Source organism: Dreissena polymorpha, chromosome 13, assembly GCF_020536995.1.
Source record: "Dreissena polymorpha isolate Duluth1 chromosome 13, UMN_Dpol_1.0, whole genome shotgun sequence".
NCBI classification, from domain to species: Eukaryota; Metazoa; Mollusca; class Bivalvia; order Myida; family Dreissenidae; genus Dreissena; species Dreissena polymorpha.
The window spans coordinates 56449597-56471634 of record NC_068367.1 but is presented as its reverse complement, the minus strand read 5'-3'; the positions used below and the strand labels follow the sequence as shown (position 1 = coordinate 56471634).

At 39.8% G+C, this 22038-nt stretch overlaps 1 protein-coding gene across 10 annotated transcripts in view; it reads right to left on the bottom strand.

The window, feature by feature from the left end:
• The window catches only part of LOC127856225 (SRC kinase signaling inhibitor 1-like), a 250653-nt gene that overhangs the window by 18644 nt on the left and 209971 nt on the right, over positions 1–22038 (bottom strand). For 8 of the 10 annotated variants that reach the window (XR_008037915.1, XM_052392316.1, XM_052392317.1 and 5 more), the window contains 7 exons: positions 17048–17228; positions 10963–11161; positions 8537–8699; positions 7855–8304; positions 6654–6831; positions 2110–2320; positions 1229–1401 (listed from right to left, as the gene is read on the bottom strand). Coding sequence is in view for 9 of the 10 variants with exons in the window: in XM_052392316.1 (XP_052248276.1) it covers positions 1229–1401; positions 2110–2320; positions 6654–6831; positions 7855–8304; positions 8537–8699; positions 10963–11161; positions 17048–17228 (1555 nt within the window). In the remaining variant the exon portion in view is untranslated. The remainder of the gene's footprint in view (positions 1–1228; positions 1402–2109; positions 2321–6653; positions 6832–7854; positions 8305–8536; positions 8700–10962; positions 11162–17047; positions 17229–22038) is intronic. The other 2 variants (XM_052392308.1, XM_052392310.1) reach the window with 2 other exon arrangements.

Sequence of the window (22038 nt, the reverse complement as noted above, 5' to 3'; positions counted from 1 at the left end):
TGCTATCTTCAATATTGCAAAAGTTATGACCAAGGTTCAAGTTTTGAAACAGAATGACAGACAGACAGACAGGCCAAAAACAATATACCCCTGATCATTCGATTCGGGGGCATAAAAATGATTTCCATAGACAAACAAGGGCTGTTTGTAAAACATGAATGCCCCCCATATGGGCTGTCAGTTGTAGTGGCAGCCATTGTGTGAATACGTTTTTTGTCACTGTGACCTTGACCTTTGACCTAGTGACCTGAAAATCAATAGGGGTCATCTGCCAGTCATGACCAATGTACCTATGAAGTTTCATGATCCTAGGCTTAATTATTTTTGACTTATCATCAGGAAACCATTTTACGGTTTCGAGTCACTGTGACCTTGACCTTTGACCTACTGACCTGAAAATCAATAGTGGTCATCTGCCAGTCATGATCAATGTACCTATGAAGTTTCATGATCCTAGGCGTAAGCATTCTTGAGTTATCATCCGGAAACCATTTTACTGTTTTGAGTCACTGTGACCTTGACCTTTGACCTAGTGACCTGAAAATCAATAGGGGTCATCTGCCAGTCATGGTCAATGTACCTATGAAGTTTCATGATCCTAGGCGTAAGCATTCTCGAGTCATCATCCTGAAATCATTTTACCATTTCGAGTCACTGAGACTGTGACCTTTGACCTAGTGACCTGAAAATTAAAAGGGTTCATCTGCTAGTCATGATCAATGTACCTATGAAGTTTCATGATCCTAGGCCTTAGCATTCTTGAGTTATCATCCGGCAACCATTTTACTAATTCGAGTCACTGTGACCTTGACCTTTGACTTAGTGACCTGAAAATCAATAAGGGTCATCTGCCAGTAATGATCAATGTACCTATGAAGTTTCATGATCCTAGGCCTAAGCGTTCTTGAGTTATCATGCAGAAACTATCTGGTGGACGGACCGACCGACCGACGACCGACGGACCGACCGACATGTGCAAAACAATATATCCCCTCTTCTTCGAAGGGGGGCATAAAAATGTCTGTTATTGGACAATATTAAGATTATTTATAAAATCCGATCGCTGACCACAGTTCATAAATTAAGTTTTCAAGGCCTTGCTAAATAAACTAACCATTACTAACAATAATAATAATAACAGTGTAAACATCTGCTAAAATAACATCACCATTATCCAACACTAACCTAATATTCTTAGTATAAATATCCGGAATCACACAAGACTTACTTCCACTGGCAGAGTCAGGCATTGCCCCAAGAGGGCTGGGTTCTGAGGTAAGACTAGAGGGCCCGCTAGGACCTTTAACGCTAGAGGGCGCCCCAGTGTTGCTATGGATCACTGCGGTCTGCACCCAGGCAGCCAAGTTAGCCAGCTGATGCTCCATCTTGTCAATTCTGTTTCTGAAAATAATAGTATGTTGATGGAAATTGCAGTGATTGTCGTTGAATGCAGTAATACAAAATTATCGTGTAACAATTGCGTTTAAGGATTTTGCAACATAAAAACATAACGAAGTGATAACGTGTTTGGTAGTATTTTCTGTAAATAAACTATGGTGTTCCGATACATGTTCCAAATACATTAATTGTTTCTGTAAAAATCTTCTTTTTTTTTCTATAACTTACCAATCGTGATTAGATAATATTGCTACATACATACATGGTTAATCATGCAAGAACTAGGCCATGGACAAAAGTACACAGAACATTACCTCCATTTTATTGTTACTAATATTTTCAGATAGTTTGTTGAAGATACAATTAAATCCGTAGGACTCAGAGAGCGGAAAATTGCCCCACAAACCGCCCATCCATCCATCTATCGACCCCTAAGGGTGGTCCCATAGTATGTCCCATCAAGAGAGAGGCATTAAAAAAATGCATGGTGAACATTCTAAAAATACTATCTTTGAGCTGCTATCACATTAAGCTAATCCATATCAGATTGAAATCAATAAACAATGTACTTTTCAGACAATTTAGAACTCACATAATCATCACAAAAAAGCAAAATATTTATGTCACTGAAATTTTCCGCCTAAATTATACACAATGACAGATAGACCTTCAAACTAATGTAAACTTTATCATTCAAAGTATCAATGTTACCTTGTGAAATCATTCTCATAGTTGTCCATGGGAGAAGGGGTCATACTACGTGGACGCAGAGAAGACACTGGTTCCCTTTCATTCGAAATTGGTACCCTGTAACTTTGTGACCGCTGCTGCTGCTGCTGTTGCTGTTGATGATGACTGCTAGAGGTTGAGTAAGGTACCGTTGAAAGGGCTGTTGGGGGTCGCCCAACTGGGGAACGCTCTCCTAAACGAAAATGGGGCCACTAAGCAATCCATGTACATTTGTATTACTAAAATTTTTAAATGCCACCATTTTCATTAGATGTAATGACAAACATTCATTGTATAATAGCACAATGATTTTATCAGGAAAGCCTTGGAAACTCATGTATGAAGAGTCCAAAGTGTGTTCTTACGTATTCATACTGATTTTATTATTGGAGCTACTTGTAAATATCACTCACAATGCTGCTAAATAAATGTCTATTTGTAGTCATAGCAATAAAAGCTATATGTATACACATTCTAAGAACATTCAAGTTTATCTGAATAAGATACGACTCTACAATCACTCCCGCTGAACAACGTTACAATGAGAGGTGCGTCTGTACGACATTGCGATACGGTGTCATAACTACAACTACTGGCTACCTAATCTATTGATACATTTTCTAGCGTTGTAAAAGACTATTAAACGTAAAAATGTCAACAAATTCACTATCGCTATATGCCGAAGTTGGTCGATTTCCCTTGCATATCGACAGATATGTCAGGATGGTTAAATATTTTTTGAAATTACATACTGTGAAACAGGGAAATTGTATTCTTAAACAAGTTGTAGTTTTACAAAGATTAGAAATTGAACGTAAAAATAATGCTAACAATTGGTCATCGAAAATACGGGACATTCTTAACCAAACCGGTTTTACCGATGTATGGCTATACCCTGAATCTGTTAACAATGATCACTTTATCCCGTTATTCAAAAACAGATTACGAGACCAGTATATTACCAACTGGGATGTCAGTGCAACGTCGTGTAGCTCAATGATCCTATATAAGGAACTCAAACCGGTTTTTGAAAGATCATTGTATCTTGATATTGTTGACAACAAAAAACATAGGAATATTATTGCAAAATTACGTTTGTCCTCTCACAAATTATCCATAGAAACGGGCAGACACCAGAATATTGGCAGAGATCAACGCAAATGTATATTATGTAACCTTAATGACATCGAGGATGAATTTCACTTTGTTCTTAAATGTCCTTGTTATAATGATGTTAGGAATGCATTAATTCCGAAATATTATAGAATCCGGCCAAATATGTTCAAGTTTATTAAACTACTTAATAGCTCAAACAAAACTGTATTAAGAAAGCTAGCCATGTATTGTTTAACATGCTTTAAAATAAGAGAAAATGTCATATATATGTAGTGTTAAATAGAAATTCATTTTTACAAAAAAATAAGGTTTAGAAATATGTAATTATACCTATATTTGTAAACCTATATGCATAACATTGTGTGACCACTGTGTATTAAACCCATCCATGTACCATTCTCACGAAATATGTTCACGAACTATGTATATTTCGTGTTTATTTAGATTATTTATTCTTTAAAATGATGTGTGTTTTGTGTGTACTTCAAAGCATGCTGTTATTTATATGTATGTTAATGACGATGAGCTTCACATGCTTAAGTCAAAAATAAACTATTCTGTTCTGTTCTGTTCCGTGAAATCATGATAAAAGAAATAAGTTCAAGCTAAAAACATAGAAAATCAAATAAATTCGTTGTATTTGGCTTGCAGTTTCTGTCACGATGATTATTTGTATCAATTTCACTCTTTTACAAACATGTGATGCCCATGTGTATACTATTATTGGTGATTTCTATCCGATTTTGCAAAAAAGTTGTAGCATGTCGACTCCGTGTACATGTTACGGTATCTTCTCTTACGACTATGACATGTTACGGTGTCTTCTTTACAGCGTTACAGCGTCTGCAGGAAGTCAAATTTACAACCATGGAGATTTCGTTCCACAAAAGTAGCATTTTCAACGTGAGTATGGAGTTCGTCATTGATTGCAACAACAACAGTTACTATTTACCTCAATTACTATAAAGAATTTAACAAGAATGTAGAATTATATTACACATCGAAAGTGGGGAATTTAATAACATATAAAGGTCATTTAAAAGCAAGACTTCATTTGGGTAATATTTATTTGTATTTCTTTATGGCGTTTTTTAATTTATCGCTGATACAATTTTTAAAGATTTGGTACATTTTATTTTTAAATAAAATAATAGTAAAAATATTTAATTAAAGACTGAACTAATCTTAGAATCACAAATTCATTAATATTTGTTTATGCTGTTGTTTTTTTAAATAAATCAGTACTACAATATTTTACAAGACTTTGAACATTTGTGAATAGCATTAATCTAAATTGAAGATTTTCTATTAATTCAGTCTTTAAATCAACATTATTTATTACTTTTACTTATTACTATTTTTTTTTTTTATAAATGCACCAACTCTTTAAAAAATTTAGTATTGATTTATTTAAATCGTAAATTTACTATCAATGAAGTTACATTTTAAATTCAATCTACATTTTTTGGTTTGGTACCTAAAATTATTCTTTTTAAAAAGTTAAGTGGTAGCTCATTCATGCGCCTAAATTCTTTACTGTAGGCATTGCATTAATTAATCAATTAAAAAGTTTGCAAATATATGCCGCTGATGTAAGACAATAATAGCTGGCATTAACACCTCATTGTAGGTATACCTCTATAAAGATCCATTTTACCGAACCCTTAACAACATTTACTATATAAATACAATTTACCGAACTTGTTATTTACCGAAACCTCGTCGATACTATACCGTTACCTTAAACATGTTGTAGTAAATGCACTGTAACACTCTCTGTAAGACGCTGTAACATTTTAATTCATCAAAATTTATTTCGTTACACTTACATGCAGTTAATTTTGAGACAGATCTTGAAAAGATTGATTCAATATTCGTTCTTGCTTACGTTTGTTTGCATTTTATTCTGTTTGATGTCAGACTTTGAATTATATTCCAATGATTTTATGAGATGTCTGTACAGGTCTGTAAAACTTCCATTTTATCGATAACATAGGAATAAACAAGAAACCGTCGGAGACAGGTGATGCTTTTCAAAGTTTTTTTTATGTCACAATATTGCACTATATATTCAGATAAAAGGAAACGTCTTGAGGGCACAGTAGTTGGGGGGACAAGAAATTTTTTATAGAAAATTTCAAAGGGCCATAACTCTGTGAAAAATCATCCGACCAGAACCCGCTGATTATATGCACATCTCCTCTTAATAGTGAAGCTTCCCATAAAGTTTCATTGAATTCCGGTCATTAGTTGCTGAGAAATAGCCCGGACAAAAATTGTGCACGGACGGACAGACAGACAGACAGACGCACACACGGACAGACAAAGCGACAACTATATGCTTTCCCCAAAATAAATTTTGGGGCAGCATAATTACATGGCAAGCTGTGAAAGAGGAACACAGTGTCCGTATTTAAATAAACATTGGCTTACACATACAACAAGAAACCGTCGGAGACGGGTGATGCTCCCCAAAGTTTTTTTTATGTCACAATATTGCACTATATATTCAGATAAAAGGAAACATCTTCAGTGCACAGTAGTTGGGGGGACAAGAATTTTTTATAGAAAATTTCAAAGGCCCATAACTCTGTGAAAAATAATCCAATCAGAACGCACTGAAAATATGCACATCTCCTCTTGGTAGTGAAGCTTCTCATAAAGTTTCATTGAAGTCTGGTCATTAGTTGCTGAGAAATAGCCCAGCAAGAATTGCACTATATGTACAGTTAATGGAAAATTTCAAAGGGCCATAACTCTGTGAAAAATCATCCGACCAGAACGCGCTGATAATATGCACACCTCCTCTTGGTAGTGAAGCTTCCCATAAAGTTTCATTGAATTCCGGTCATTAGTTGCTGAGAAATAGCCCCGACAAAAATTGTGCACGGACGGACACACGGACGGACGGACACACGGACAGACAGACGAAGCGGCGACTATATGCTCCCCCCAATTTTTTTTTGGGGAGCATAAAAACTATTAAAAATTACCGTTACTGTCATTTATTTTAACAACGTCCCATATCGTCAACAAACTGTGGAAAGACGCCGTAACCGTTGTAGTTATGACGCCATATCGCGTTGTCGTACAGATGCACCTCTCATTGTAAGGTAGTTCAGCGGGAGTGACAATATGCATGTTATATACTTACCTTATTTTAGTACCTAACACTAAACAGTATATATATATACACACATGTTACAATTAGCTGTTTATTTAGAGTTGCTAATTCTGTTATTGTTAATTCTATATTTATATTGCTAAAAATTACATATGTATATGCCTGTATGTCATTGACCACTGTTGACTACATTGTGTTTTACATGTATGTGTGCTCATTGGCTTCAAGACTTCAAGTATTCTAAAACCCAAAACCTATCAAAGAGCCTTTAAACTATCCAACATACGCCATGAAGTCTGCTGCTGACCCTGAGATGATGGTGGCAGTGTTGGCGTGGTGACCTGTGACACGGTAGAGGTCACTGACGTAGGGGGGGCACCTGTTGCCCTCTGGGGTGTTACCATGGTGCTGGCCCGCACTCCCTTGGCCATGTAAGTGGGACCCATCTGACTGGCAGGGACCACCTGAAACATAGCACACAATTCACAATTAAAGTCCAGGGGTGTCAATTGGCAGAAATTTTAAGTCCCGAAAATTAGGCCAGGGGGTCTGGGGACGCTGGAGATAACAGAGATAAACGGCAGTGACCCCCCCCCCCCCCCCCCCCTTGAGCCCTCACTAATTGTACTATTTTATAGTCTTTCTAGTTGCAATTTTTGGTGAATACTATGTGTAATATTATAAATCAGATCGTCCGTATCACCACATGTGTATTTGTCATTCTATGTTTCTTCATTAAGGAATTTCATCTTGCAAGCAAACAATTACCAGACTTTTAAAAGATCTTGGTCAGCGTATGTTCATGAAGACCCTAAAAACATGCTTTTGGTTAAAATTGTAGTTTAATATTTGTGGTTAATGTAGAAGTATGGAATACTCGCATGCAAACGCTAACCAGAATATTTTGAGTATAAAAAGTGCATAATTCTCCTAAATTGCAGGTCCGAGTTATGGTACTTGGTCATTGACATCACGCAATGATCCAACACACATGGATGAAGTTTCAATTGAATACCTCAAGTAGTAACAGTAACATGTAGATTTTCCATGCAAATATTAACAAATTAAAAAAAGTACAACAAATGGGAATAATTCAGCCTGCAGTGCTGAGGAACTTGGTCAGAACCTCATACAAACACCCTGAACACATGGAACGTTTCAGTTGAATACATTAAGTATAAACAGTGATATGAAGATGTTTTATATTTACCTTAACCCAAGTACAAAAAGGGGCATAATTCTGCTATATTGTATGTCTGAATTATTGAACTTGGTTAGTTACCTCACACAATAACCTAAAACACATGTATGAAGTTTCCATCCAAATCCTGTAGTAGAGACAGTGATACTGAAATGTTGCATGTTGACCTCAACCAGAGCCCTTCTCAGATGCCAACATTTGGGCGAGTAGTATAGCTCAATTTTTCTATAAATAATCGAGCTAAAAACACTCTTTTAAAAAGCAGGCACATAATAAACATTCAAACCTGTATGTAATCATAATTTTGCAGGTTCGGGGGTGGGGAGAATGCCCTACGTCCAGTGTCCATTCTGGGCGCAGACGACACTGCAGGCGGAGACATGGCCTGTCTGACATATTGCTTGTGGGACCCTTGAGAGATGTCAGTGTAGTCATAACCCATGCCATTCTTCACGCCATAACCATTGAGCATTTGAGCGTTTTCTGGAATCGGCCGCAACCCAATCTGCCGGTCTGGTGGGCCTATTCTGTCCTGGGAAGGGGGTGGTGGTCGCTCGGGTGAGATGCCCATGCGCCCGTATATTGGGTTCTGGGCATAGCTGGCTGTTCTCACGGGGTCTGGGGTCAGTGACCTTGACCTTTCATAGGCAGTTCTGGCTGGTGATTGGGTGATGTCGTCATGTGACATGTAGATGGGCTGGTGCATATATGCTGGCAGGGTTTGCGCTTTCTGAACCTGATTGGATGACATCCAATACAATAAAATCTGATTGGTAAAATATGAACAAACAATAAATAACTTAATGTAAATCATGTTAATTTAGTCTTGTACAGAGTTATATTTAGACTGATGAAGGTGTTAAATGCCAAGTAATACCCCAATACAAGTACTTGCAGAACCATATTCTTTCATATTAGTCTAAGATTTGGTTGGTCTAGTATACAAAAACCACTATCAATTCTCTTACCTGACTTGTGATAGCAGAAGCAGGTCCGGCACCATAGTAACCATGAACAGATGACGCTGGTACTTGAACTGTTCGACCTCTGACCTCTGGCTTCTCATTGACCCTTTGGGGCTCCATGCTATCACACTCATGAACACGTAATACTGTTCGGTCCCTAATATCCCTGCACAAAAGATACAGTTATAAAACATTACATAAAATAATTTTCACTAGGTTTGCTACACAAGTGATAACTAAAAATCACACATAGCGTTTGATTGGTCATTGTCGTCTCGGGTACTTCTTAAAGTATATTTTTCGTACCCAGGGTTCAGTAAAGTATACTTATAGAGTACCCAGGGTATATTTAAGTAGTACCTGAGTAGACAATGACCAATCGTGGACACATAGCTCAAGTTGTCTAGATGCACAAGAAAACACACACAACCAATATTTAGTTGACATTGGTGCACCCACAACGCATGTTTGGACAAAGACTGCTGAATTAAACCAATATCAACTTTCGAATTCTATGTATGACCTTGAGGTTTGAGATAGGGACATGGGTGTTGTGTGACACAGTGTTTTTACACTGATATTTTGTAGCAAGTTATTTCAAAATTGCCTTAACACTTTCCCACTGAGAGCGAAATTGGATATGGCTATGTGCAAACAGCATAAAACCAGAACAGCCTGCGAGTAACTCGCAGTCTGTTCATGTTTACGCTGTTTGCTGCTGATCAGTATCTAAGGTTTGGAGATGAAGCCTTAAAAACTTAAATATAGTAAGAAAGGCACTACAAACGCGTGAAAATACGTATCTAAGTGGTAAAATACAAAGAAGTCCTAGAGACAGACATTGTGATCATATCAGGCAAATTCTATAAAATGCCCCTTGGTGCAAAATTCCCTATGAAATGATGAAGTAACAGTCCTCACAAGAACAGACTGATACGTGAATGGGACACTTGTAAGGAAGGATTTACAGACAAAATAAATGCACTGTGTAATGCCTCCCACTCTTTGTTCGTATCTATGCACACCACTGCTAAAGGTCTGATTTCTTGTGAGAATTCTTAAAACAACTGTCTATTCAAGAGAATTTGTATAAATGAAAATTACAAATTACTACAATAGTTAATGACCAATGTTCACACTTTTTCAAATGAGTGAGATAGGCAATGCTCAAAATGACAACCCTAGGGTAACAGGCCCCAGGATGATTTTACATGACATGCATTTCCCCGAAGTTTTGCATAACAGTCATTTAACTCTTCCAGTGCTGGAACCGGATTTTGAAGACCTTTGCAAACAGTTTGGATCCAGATGAGACGCAACAGAACGTGGCGTCTCATCAGGATCCAAACTGTTTGCTATTCTGATAGTATTCTTTGAAAAATATCAAAGAAAATGCTTATTTAAGAAATTCAGCAGACGACATTTTAGCAGACAACAAATTACCCAGCATGCAAAGGGTTAAGATGTTGATAACAAGACAAACTGGCCTTCACTTCAAGAAAACTGATGATGAACCATATCCATTAGCATCTTATCACTAATGAATCAAGGCTATATCTCCCCTGAGCTGTGAATAGCCAAAGTTTTATGTCTTTTTGACCATGAAAAGGCATTTGCAATCCCCGATTCAATTTGCTTGACCACACAAAGAATATTCAAGGATATAATTTGATGCAAAAAAGACTTAACTGATACCACACAGCGCATAAATGTACAGCTTTTGCATTATAATCTAAGATTGCATGGTCAAAGTAGTTTATGACCTTGACTTCCAGGGGGCATAATTGCAAAATTGCATGCAAATTTTCCCCTAATGCACCACTGTTAATTATTGATAACCCCTGGAGAACATATAATGCATTTCCGAATGAAGATTGATAACTAATGCATGTTAACAAATGGTACTTCCCAATGAACAAATTTATAACACAGCCCTACAGTTTTTCGAGAAAAAAAAACATGTCCCTAATTGCTTATGTTACTGATTCAGTATTTACGGGAAGTTAAGTTACAAATAGCGTTTCAATCTAATTTTAAAGCAATATCAGTTTCTGCCAATTTTTTCCCCAAAATTGTCTGGTTACATAAATACGTCATAAAGTTTCGATGGATATTTCATCATAACTTGAGCTGCGTTTGGTGAAAACTGGGCTAAATGCATATGCATAATCTTCCCCACCCCCCACAGAATAGCCTGTGCAGTTTGATGACTTTTTATGGAGTTGTCGGTCTAAATGAAGTCTTTCTAAGCAAACACCAAGTCCAAGCGTAAAGTGTTGTCCTTAAGTAGCCTGTGAAGAATGATCCAACTAATTTGCGGTGACACTTTACTCACATACATTAAGCCCAGTTTTCCCACAACACAACCCCTATTAAAATAACGTGTCATTTTGAGTTTTATAAGCTCAGGTTCCCTGCATTCCACCTACCTGAGGTCCTCGAGCTGGTAATAAATGTTGGTTCTCGGCTCCAGAATGTAGATCTTCCTCTTGGGTGACTCCAGAAAGGACATTGTCAGTTTCCCTGGAAACGATCGCACAAACAGTGCCCTCACAGTGTCCAGGTGCGTAATCTCATTGGGTAATAAAGCCTTTTTGGTCTCGTCTCGAAATATCAAAAATGCAAGACCTGAAAACATGAACATGGAATTGTTGGACCTTTTTAGAAGCATCTGATTTGTAACCTTTCGAAGTACATGCATTATTGTTTTTGGATAAAAACAAATTTTTCTAGTAAAATTCATTTTAATTAGTAATTACTAACCTGATATCATATGCTATTTACTCTGATAGGATCGTAATTTATCCGGAATTTTTCGTCCGAGGAATCCCACACTTTTTGAGAAACCCGTCAGGTAGGTCAGAGCGGTCACATTTAGTGCCGTGTAGCCGCACAACCAAAACGGGACATTACCCAGAATCCACTCTTATTCCAATAAAAAATATGAAATATTAGACGAAGAGCGGAGTGGGAGGTGGGACTTACTGATATCAGGTAAGTAATTACTAATTAAAATGAATTTTACTAGAAAAAATTGTTTTAATAGCTTAATTACGTTACCTGATATCATATGCTGAATTTGCAGCTGAGGCAGGAAGGTTCGCGAAAATCTCCCCATCACAGCGGAACCCATAACTCGGTTCTCAGCTAATCTTCGTTATTACGGTATTAACTTAATTCACGGATAAGCGTAATATACCTATGCCGTAGAAGATACTACCGTTTGTGCAACCACAAGGGGGCCCAACAAATACAAGTTGTCCTGTTGGCACTCCATAGAACGAAGATAAAAAGATGAAAAAGTAGTCTGATTCCTCCAGAAAGCAGCTTGAAGCACGTCAGAGAGTGGGGTATGATTAATATATGCCCACGAAGCTGACATTGCTCGTAATTCATGCGGTCTAATCTTAAAAAGGGATGAATCCCTTGAAGAAAGAGAAGAGTAAGCCCTTTTTATAGTCGAGGCTACCCAACGGGAAATAGAAGCCGCAGACACATCGCCCCCCCCCTTTAAAGGGAATGAAGAGTCTCTTACGAGAACCTCGAATAGACTTAACTCTACTAAGATAGAACTTCAAAGACCTGACAGGGCAGAGGAGTCTATCTTCATCTTCATTACCACAAGTTCTAGAAAGACTTGGGACCTTGAAGGGTTTAGAAGCCATAGAGGGGAGTTGATTTTTAGCAAGGAATCCTGGCTGACACAACAAGGTGACAGAGCCATCGGAGGAATCAAAACGAAGATGGCTTTCTTCGATAGAAAGAGCATGAATTTCACTTCTACGTTTGGATGAAGCCATGGTAAGAAGGAAAACGGTCTTCCAGGTTAGGAACTGTAAAGAAGCCTGATTAAGGGGTTCATAGGGAGCTTTAATAAGAACACAAGCAAAATCCCATTTGGGGGTAAGAAGAACGAGACACAGGACGTTTAAGTTCCATGGCTCGGATCAGTTCCGAAATGGCTGGGTCAGCACAGACTTGTGATGACTTACGAAAAGCCAAGGTATGCGAAAGCACAGATCTGTATCCTTTGATGGAGCTAAGAGAAAGTTTCTTATCATCAAAGAGATAGATTAGAAAATCCGCTATGCGTCTAGCAGAGGGATTGAGGGGATCAATTTTCCCTCGAACACACCAATTAGAGAAGAGTTTCCAGCGAGCATCATAGACTGCTCTGGTGGACTTTCTCCTTGCAGAGGCAACGAGCGTTGAAGCCCTGACAGAAAAGCGTTTCTTCTGCAGGGATTGCCTGATAACGGCCAGACGTGTAAGTGGAACATGTCTGGATCCATGTGAAGTCTGCCTCTCTGAGATAGGAGATCTGACCTGTGCGGGAGTTCCCTAGGAAATTCGCACAGGAGACCGAGAAGGTCATTGAACCAGGATCTCCTGGGCCACCAAGGGGCTATCAGGAGGATCCGGCAAGAGCTCACCCTGATTTTCCCTAAGATTTGGGGAATTAGAATGGGTGGGGGATAAGCGTAAGCGTCCAGTTGATCCCAATCGAACGAAAGCGCGTCTACCGCCCACGCTGCTGGTTCGTACACTGGACTCACATACAGAGGAAGTCTGTGGTTGTCTCTGGTCGCAAACAGGTCGACCAGTGGATAACCAAATGTGAGGAATATCTGATTGGCCACTTCCTGATGAAGTGTCCACTCCGATGGAAGTAACTGGTGTTTGCGAGACAAACCGTCCGCCAGGGCGTTGAGACGATCTGGTAATTGTGTTTGGACAAGAGAGAGACGTTTAGGCTCTTGCAAAGAACAAGTGATTTCATTGTTTCCAGATACAGGGAGTGAGAGTGTGTCCTGCCCTGTTTCTGGATGTAAGCCACGACTGATGTGTTGTCTGTCGATACCATCACACAGGAGTCCCGAAGATGTGATTGGAATTGAGAAACAGCTAGAAAGACTGCTCGCATTTCGAGATTGTTTATGTGCAGGAGAGACTCCTGAGGAGACCACAATCCTGATAATGTCAGGCTGCGGGGTTCCAGGTGAGAGCCCCAACCTTCCATGCTCGCATCCGTTATGAGATGTAAAGACGGTTGCTGGGGAAGAAGCGGTACTCCTGCAAACAGGGTCTCCTCGTCTAGCCACCATAGAAGGTGGGGGACTAAGGACGGAAGAATGGGAATCTGTGTTAGCAGATTGTCTGGAGACCATTTCCATCGAGCTGAGAGATAGTGCTGAAGAGGACGTAGGAAAAGACGTCCCAACTGCACGAAGTCTGCTACAGAGCTCAGGATACCGTTGAGTGAGAGGAAATCTTGAGCTGTGATATGAGATTGGGACAGCACCCATCTGACCTTCAAAAGGAGGTCTGATATACGTTGCGGTGAGACCCTGACCCGATTGATGTGGGTCAGAAAATTCATTCCCACGAATATGAAATCCTGAGAGGGAATGAGGTCTGACTTGGCTACATTGAGAAGGAGTCCTAAAGAAAGGAGCTCCTTCCAAGAGAACTCTAGGTGTAGCAGAAGCAGTTGACGATCGAGCTGGTGTAAGAGCCAATCGTCGAAATACTGAAGCAGTTGAACCCCCTGTAATCGGAGGTGTGCGCTCACTGCGGCCATGAGTTTGGTGAAAACTCGTGGAGCCCTGGCCAATCCAAAGGGCATCGCTCGAAACTGGTAGACCTGGCCTCGAAAGGAGAAGCGCAGGTACTTCCGGTAGTTGGGATGGATAGGAACATGGAAGTATGCATCTTCCAAGTCCAAGGAAACCCCCCATTGCATGGGTTTGATGGAGCGCCGAATGAAGGCAGGAGTCTCCATCTTGAAAGTAGGTTTGACTAGAAACGTGTTGAACACTTTTAAGTCTATGACTGGTCTCCAGGAGCCGCTTTTCTTTTGAACAAGGAAAAGGCGACTGTAAAATCCTGGAGAACAAGGGTCGTGAACCCTTTCTACCGCCTGTTTTTCCAGGAGTCCGAGAATGGAGTCTGGAAGTTGTGGATGCGGAGATACCAGATCTATTGGGACGCGAGAGAGTGGGGGCCTTTTTTCGAATTGAAAAGTGAGGCCTTGTGTGACAAGAGAATGAACCCACGCTTCCGAAGTTATTTGGAGCCATCGATTTGCGAAGTGCATAAGTCTGGCCCCGACTGGTACCTCCGGCATCAGAGGTTGTGGCGGTAGAAAGGGGTATGACCTAGGGCTGACCTTTAGGAGGTCCACCCTTGCTGGAAGAAGGATTAAATGACTTCTTGTCCGCATTGGGTTTGCCCTTACTCCAATTTTGTTTTACAGAAGGCTTCCGATAGGAAGTTGTTCTGTTCTGAAAAGGAGGCCTATTTGTGGGCTGACGTGGAGCAGACGGACGCTGGATTGATTGAAACCGGTGGATATAGGAGAAGGAATAATAGATTCATTCGCTTCTATCATGAGAGAATCGTTTTCCGGCACCATCAAAGATATAGCTGGTGAGTTAGGTCTCTCAGAGATCAAGTCAGCAGACTCACTTTGAATACCAGAGGTCGCTGGTAAAGGATCAGTCGAAAAAGGGACAAAGATTCCCGGCGACTGTTGGATCCACAAAGTATTGGGATTTGATGGTGTAGCGGCAGCCCTGGGAATTCTTCTATGCAATGTGGAAGAGACCCGTGGGGCTGAAAACGCAGCCGAAGTGGTTAGATTAACCCCTGTACCTTGAGCCTGATATGTATGCAAACTAGTGTTTGAATACAAATTATGCTCAGTGGTTGTAGGAACGGCTGAAGTGTATGTTGAGGCCAAAATAGAGGCCGACACACGTGGAAGGGTGTCAATAGATTCCTCAGAGAAGGATCGACTAGGGGACCTAGGAGTCCGAGAGCGTCTAATAGAGGAAGGTCTATGTCCCTTATCCCTGCAACGCCGAGACACTGTTCGGCGGCGCTGGGAATGATGTTTCCTGATCGAACGTCTCCCCGAGCGCTGGCGTGATCGCTCTTTACGAGGCAATCTACGCCGAGAAACACTCGGTGAGCGTGAACGACGTCCCCTCCGGTAATGATAAGGGTTATTTGAAGTAGACGATGAGTTATACGATGACGAGCCCGAGGTGGAGGAGTAGTCGGAAACATCAGACACTACACGTTTATGTCTGTGACTCACGGTGGAAACGCGGCTGCGTCTACCTTTGTGGAGTACTGACAAGGTACTGTCAACATCTACGGTGACCGGAACGGTCTGTGGCACAGACCAAAACCCGGTGACCGGATCGGTCATTACATGACTGGTGACCGAACCGGTCAATGACCGGTGACCAGTTGACCGGACCGGTCACAGCATGACCGGTCAATGACCGGTGACCGGTTGACCCGACCGGTCATAGCATGACCGGTGACCAGACCGGTCAGTGACCGGTGACCGGTTATAGCATGACCGGTGACCGGACCGGTCAATGTTGACCGGTGACTGGTGCCCGGTGAAGTCTCCGGACCGGTCAACTGGTCATTCCCGATGAACAGACCGGGCAAATTCTGTCTGGTGTCGTCACGGGGTAGGGACCGATGCATGGCAGCTACTGGTGGCATATGGTCAAGATCGTGTGGTGAAAAGTCCCGACACACGGAACTTTTCCTACGTTGATCTGATGCCGAGTCATTCAACTGGTCATTCCTGATGAACGGACCGGGCAAATTTTTTCCGGCGTCGTCACGGGGTAGGGACCGATGCCTGGCAGCTACTGGTGTAGTATGGTCAAGATTGTGTGGTGAAAAGTCCCGACACACGGAACTTTCCCTACTTTGATCTGAACTATTCTTGTTGCGTCCACGACTCTTGAAGGGTCGACGCTTAATGGCCCAGGTATCTGCAGAACAATGCTCACAGAAAGGGCAGCAGTTATCCTGGGTACATCCTGCACACGACAGGCAGCTACCATGGTTGTCCCATGCTGCCTTTGTGTGTCCACATGAGCCACGTGTTTGTGGCATACTTTGCCTTGAACAAACAAACAAATACACAAAACGATACAGAAATACACGGATATATATACGGAGAATGTTTTAACGCAATACAAAAACTTCTCTATCCTGTTAAACAGAAGAATCCAGCGAAACAGAAGCAACAATGAAGTTTATAACAAAATGTCGGCCTTTGTATATCGCCATCCGGAATAAGTGTGGAATTCTGGGTAATGTCCCGTTTTGGTTGTGCGGCTACACGGCACTAAATGTGACCGCTCTGACCTACCTGACGGGTTTCTCAAAAAGTGTGGGATTCCTCGGACGAAAAATTCCGGATAAATTACGATCCTATCGGAGTAAATAGCATATGATATCAGGTAACGTAATTAAGCTATTAAAACAAATACTCAAGCACCAACAAACAATCATCATTTTGCCAGCTGTGAATAATTCCCTATAAAGAGTAAATCAATGGCAAGTGTCACTTTAATGGATAAAAAAAATTGTGTGAAAAAACAACAAAAGACAAGTACGAAAAAAACTGAATAATTTCAACACTGTTCCAAGTTCTAAAAAAATGTTCATTTATTTTAAGGATACTCTGATTAATAATACCTGGAGGTTTATCGACAGACGGGGGACTTCTCGTTGCTGGCAGACTTGAACGAACAAAACCTCCGCGATGAAATGAGGGACCGTCCATTTCTGACATTGTACCTTCATAGTCTGCGGGACGGCCTGGTTGGGTGTAGCCTAGTGTGGTTGATCGGCGATGATGGTCACGAGAACGACCCGACTGAAATGGTGTGAGAACTTTGTAGAGAAACAAGCAACTTTGTTGAATCAACAAAATAAATTTTTTCTACTGATGGGTGTGGAACTAAAAGAAAAGGTTATTTGAAGGGTTGTTATACAGACAATCTGAAAAGTTACACCAAACAACAAGAGATGTGTTTGTCAGAAACACAATGCCCCCTATTAAGCCGCTTTGAAATAATATTTCAATATATCATTTGGAAAGTTTAGAAATTATATCCCTTTTAAAGCTTATTACTTCCCTTGGATTGTATTTTTTTACTTTTGACCTTGAAGGATGACCTTGACCTTTTACCATTAAAAATGTGCAGATTCATGAGATACACATGCATGTCAAGGTTAAAGTTTTGGGACAGAATGACAGACAGACAGGCCGAACAAAATATGCCCCTGATCATTTGATCCGGGGGCATAAAAACAGCAAAGGGCAATAGTTCTTATTTAAGAAAGTTTACCATTATGGTTCTTGTGCATGGAACTTCTTCTGTCGGATATCTTTACACCTATGAAGTTTCATTGTGAAATCTTATATAGTTTATGACATGCAGACGGACAACGCCAAAACTATATCCTTCCGGTTTCTGTTGGGGATAAAAAGATTGCTCTCTTAATGTGAATATCAACATTTAAACGGGACTTTGGTTTGAACATATTCACAGGTTCACTTCTAATTAATACAACAATTTTTTGCAAGTAAAAGCAGCTGTTTTGTTAAAACAACCAAACCAAGAGTGTTTTATAAATATACATTTAGCAATATGGCCATTATAATAATCCCTGCCCACATGAAACATCAAGCAAAAAACACTATATTCCGTTGAAGAAAGCTTTCTTCAATTTGATGCTTTCATATAAGAGGCAATTCTTTCTGATCCAATTCCATTGTTCCCAGATTTTAATCTAGTGCCAGCTTGACCTTATTGGGTGGTTAATGACAGCTCTTTGGAGCCCCTAATCTTGGAACAGAAGCTAGAGAATGTGACACGAGATATTGATCTGAAAACATGGGCAAAACCGATACTGTAATTAGTGAATCATAATTTGTTGCACTGGCTAAGCAGGGAACTTTGTTATCCATATCACTGGAGAGTTTGGTATGGTAATATTGCAATATACAAATGTATAGGGTGTGAGTTATGCTTGACGTTCAAGGGCCTGAGGAGGGAGGGACGGGGAGGTTGGGGGAGGCACAGAGAAGGGGGTTTGATATGTTCAGGGAATAAACAAAAATTTTCAAGATATAATTCGGACAAATGACCAAGTTTCCTGAACATCGGACAATAAAAAAATGGAAGTGGAGCCACATACTATATAAGGGTGAGGCATAACAATGAAAGGCCCCATCCCCTGTTTCTCCCCTTGAGCTTAATCCTCAGACATGTTGCTGTTACATCATTTATACAATATTTTGTCTTTAATAATCTTCGAGGAGATAGAAATAGATGGAGAGTAGTAAGGCCTAGAAAAAGCAGAATTGTTTTAAAACCATGACCTTTAAATGTTATGAGAAAGCAAACACGATATCAGGAAACATTTTTTTTTTTAATGCTTCTTTTAGCAAAAAACGTTGTTTAATTCTTAGGTCCATACCAAGATGCACAGCGTGGTATGCAAACTCTCAATAAATCTAGGAAGAAACTGTGACACCATCCACAAAGAATGACACCTTGCATAGACAGGAGACTAATTCAGCCCATCAATCAGGTGGTATTTAGTCTCTACAACAAAACAGTGAAGTGTCTCAAATTGCACTTGAGACCTTATTGTTTGTCTCATAAGATGAGAAAGGTTTTACACTGCTTCATAAGAATGCTGGATAGATTGACCATGTTTTCAAGTGCAGGCTAGTGGTCTACAAACCAAACCATTTCATATTGTATAATTAAGCATTTAAAGAAACATAAGCATCTGATTTATAACAAGTACAGTTAAAATACTTCTTTTTAAAAACCCACATATGTTGCCAAGATCTTATATACATTATTATAGATAAGTTTAGATCATAAACTATTATAATTACGCAACCTAACATTCACAAAATCTGGCAAATTATTTAAACATTTGTGCATGTATGTGTTCAAAGTAAAGACATCTTAGGTATAAACCCTTAACCACTTAGAAACACACTTAACTAGGACGCATTAGAAAATCAAATTAAATTAAAGTACTTTATTCCTAGATTCAAGATTTTAAAGGCTTTATTTCCAACCATAGGATACTGATGAGCAGCAAACAGTATAAACCTGAACAGACTGCGAGTTACTCGCAGGCTGTTCTGGTTTGATGCTGTTTGCACATAGCCATTTTAACTTTGGTTCTGAATGGGAAAGGGTTTAATTAAGCAGAAATTAACACAACATGCAAGAATACAATCAAGTGTGCATACTGAAGCTGCCCATGTTTCAAGTACATTTGCACGCTAAAATTTATAATAGCGCTCATATCAAACATTATTGTAACAAATTATCATCCATACCACAGCCACAACAATTAAGAAATATGAACCAAAACAAAAACAAGGGCTGTTTGTAAAACATGCATGCCCCCCCATATGGGCTGTAAGTTGTAGTGGCAGCCTTTGACCTTTGACCTAGTGACCTGAAAATCAATAGGGGTCATCTGCGAGTCATGATCAATCTACCTATAAAGTTTCATGATCCTAGGCGTAAGCGTTCTTGAGTTATCATGCGAAACCATTTTTTCTATGTTGAGTCACCGTGACCTTGACCTTTGACCTAGTGACCTGAAAATCAATAGGGGTCATCTGCGAGTCATGATCAATGTACCTATGAAGTTTCATGATCCTAGGCCTAAGCATTCTTGAGTTATCATCCGGAAACCATTTTACTATTTCGGGTCACCGTGACCTTGACCTTTGACCTAGTGACCTCAAAATCAATAGGGGTCATCTGTGAGTCATAATCAATGTACCTATGAAGTTTCATGATCCTAGGCATGAGCGTTCTTGAGTTATCATCCGGAAACCATTTTACTATTTCGGGTCACTGTGACCTTGACCTTTGACCTAGTGACCTGAAAATCAATAGGGGTCATCTGCCAGCCATTATCAATCTACCTACGAAGTTTCATGATCCTAGGCATAAGCGTTCTTGAGTTATCATCCGAAAACCATTTTACTATTTTGGGTCACTGTGACCTTGACCTTTGACCTTGTGACCTAAAAATCAATAGGAATCATCTGCGAGTCATGATCAATGTACCTATCAAGTTTCATGATCCTAGGCCTAAGCGTTCTTGAGTTATCATCCAGAAACCATTTTACTATTTCGAATCACTGTGACCTTGACCTTTGACCTATTGACCTGAAAATCAATAGGGGTCATCTGCGAGTCATGATCAATCTACCTATCAAGTTTCATGATCCTAGGCCTAAGCGTTCTTGAGTTATCATCCGGAAACCATTTTACTATTTCGGGTCACCGTGACCTTGACCTTTGACCTTGTGACCTCAAAATCAATAGGGGTCATCTGCGAGTCATGATCAATGTACCTATGAAGTTTCATGATCCTAGGCCCAAGCGTTCTTGAGTTATCATCCGGAAACCACCTGGTGGACGGACCGACGGACCGACCGACCGACCGACATGTGCAAAGCAATATACCCCCTTTTCTTCAAAGGGGGGCATAATAATGGGTAATTAATTTGAGACAATAATTTTGTAGTAACGAACATACCTGCAATCAGATTCAACAATTGGTAAATAAGCCTTTATATATTATCCAAAAATGAAAATACCATCATTACATGCTGACATCAGAAAATGACCACAGTTCTCCAGTGAAACAGTTACAACATTAGTGCAATCCCTTTCACCTAGCAACGGAAACAATGCCCAGGTAATCAGATACATTCATCAAACAAAGAAAAGCCTTGTATAAACTTTTTTTAAGTGTATAAGGTAGGCACTGACACAAACAATTTAGCACCAGCCTGGTTGTCTGTGGAGGCTTGATAAGACTGGGCGTATGGGCATATAATGTTCAAGCTCCTTGTCTTTCTGTTGAAATGGCTGCCTAACAAGAGTAATTATATTACACATTTCCCATAAAAAATTGCTTTTATAATCTGTATTTTTTTATCCCTTGATTAATACAGGCAGCACAGACACTCTGGAAATTAAATGGCATAATTATCCTAATGGTATATTATTAACCTAGAACTTGGGGACCTAATTTTCCAAGGACCATATTTGCATAGACACCTGTCTGTCATGACTAGGACTTTGATTAACCCTTTGCATGCTGGGAAATTTGTCTTCTGCTAAAATGTCGTCTGCTGAATTTTTTTAATTAGCATTTTCTTCAATTTTTTTCAAATAATACAATCAGAATAGCAAACAGTTTGGATCCTGATGAGACACCACGTTCTGTGGCGTCTCATCTGGATCCAAACTGTTTGCAAAGGCCTTCAAAATTCGGTACCAGCACTGAGAGAGTTAATTTCCGTCACAAAGAAAAAGAAGCAACCATGCCATACTTATGAAACATTGTCTATGGCATCACTTAGGTATGCAAAATATTGTCTGCAGGTTGATAACTAAACTGATGAGCTTGCATAATTTCTCCACAATAGCAAAAAGACAATCTCAATTTAGGTCAGAAAAATCCATTTAGAATAGTGTTTATGGCAAATCTAAGTAACAATCAATATCTATTTCAGTATTTCTGCCTAATAAACAAATCCTGTTAACAATTAAGTTTTTCATTCGTTTTTATACCTTCAAAGAAACTTACATTTCTTTAGAATCGAACACAGGGTCATATATAAT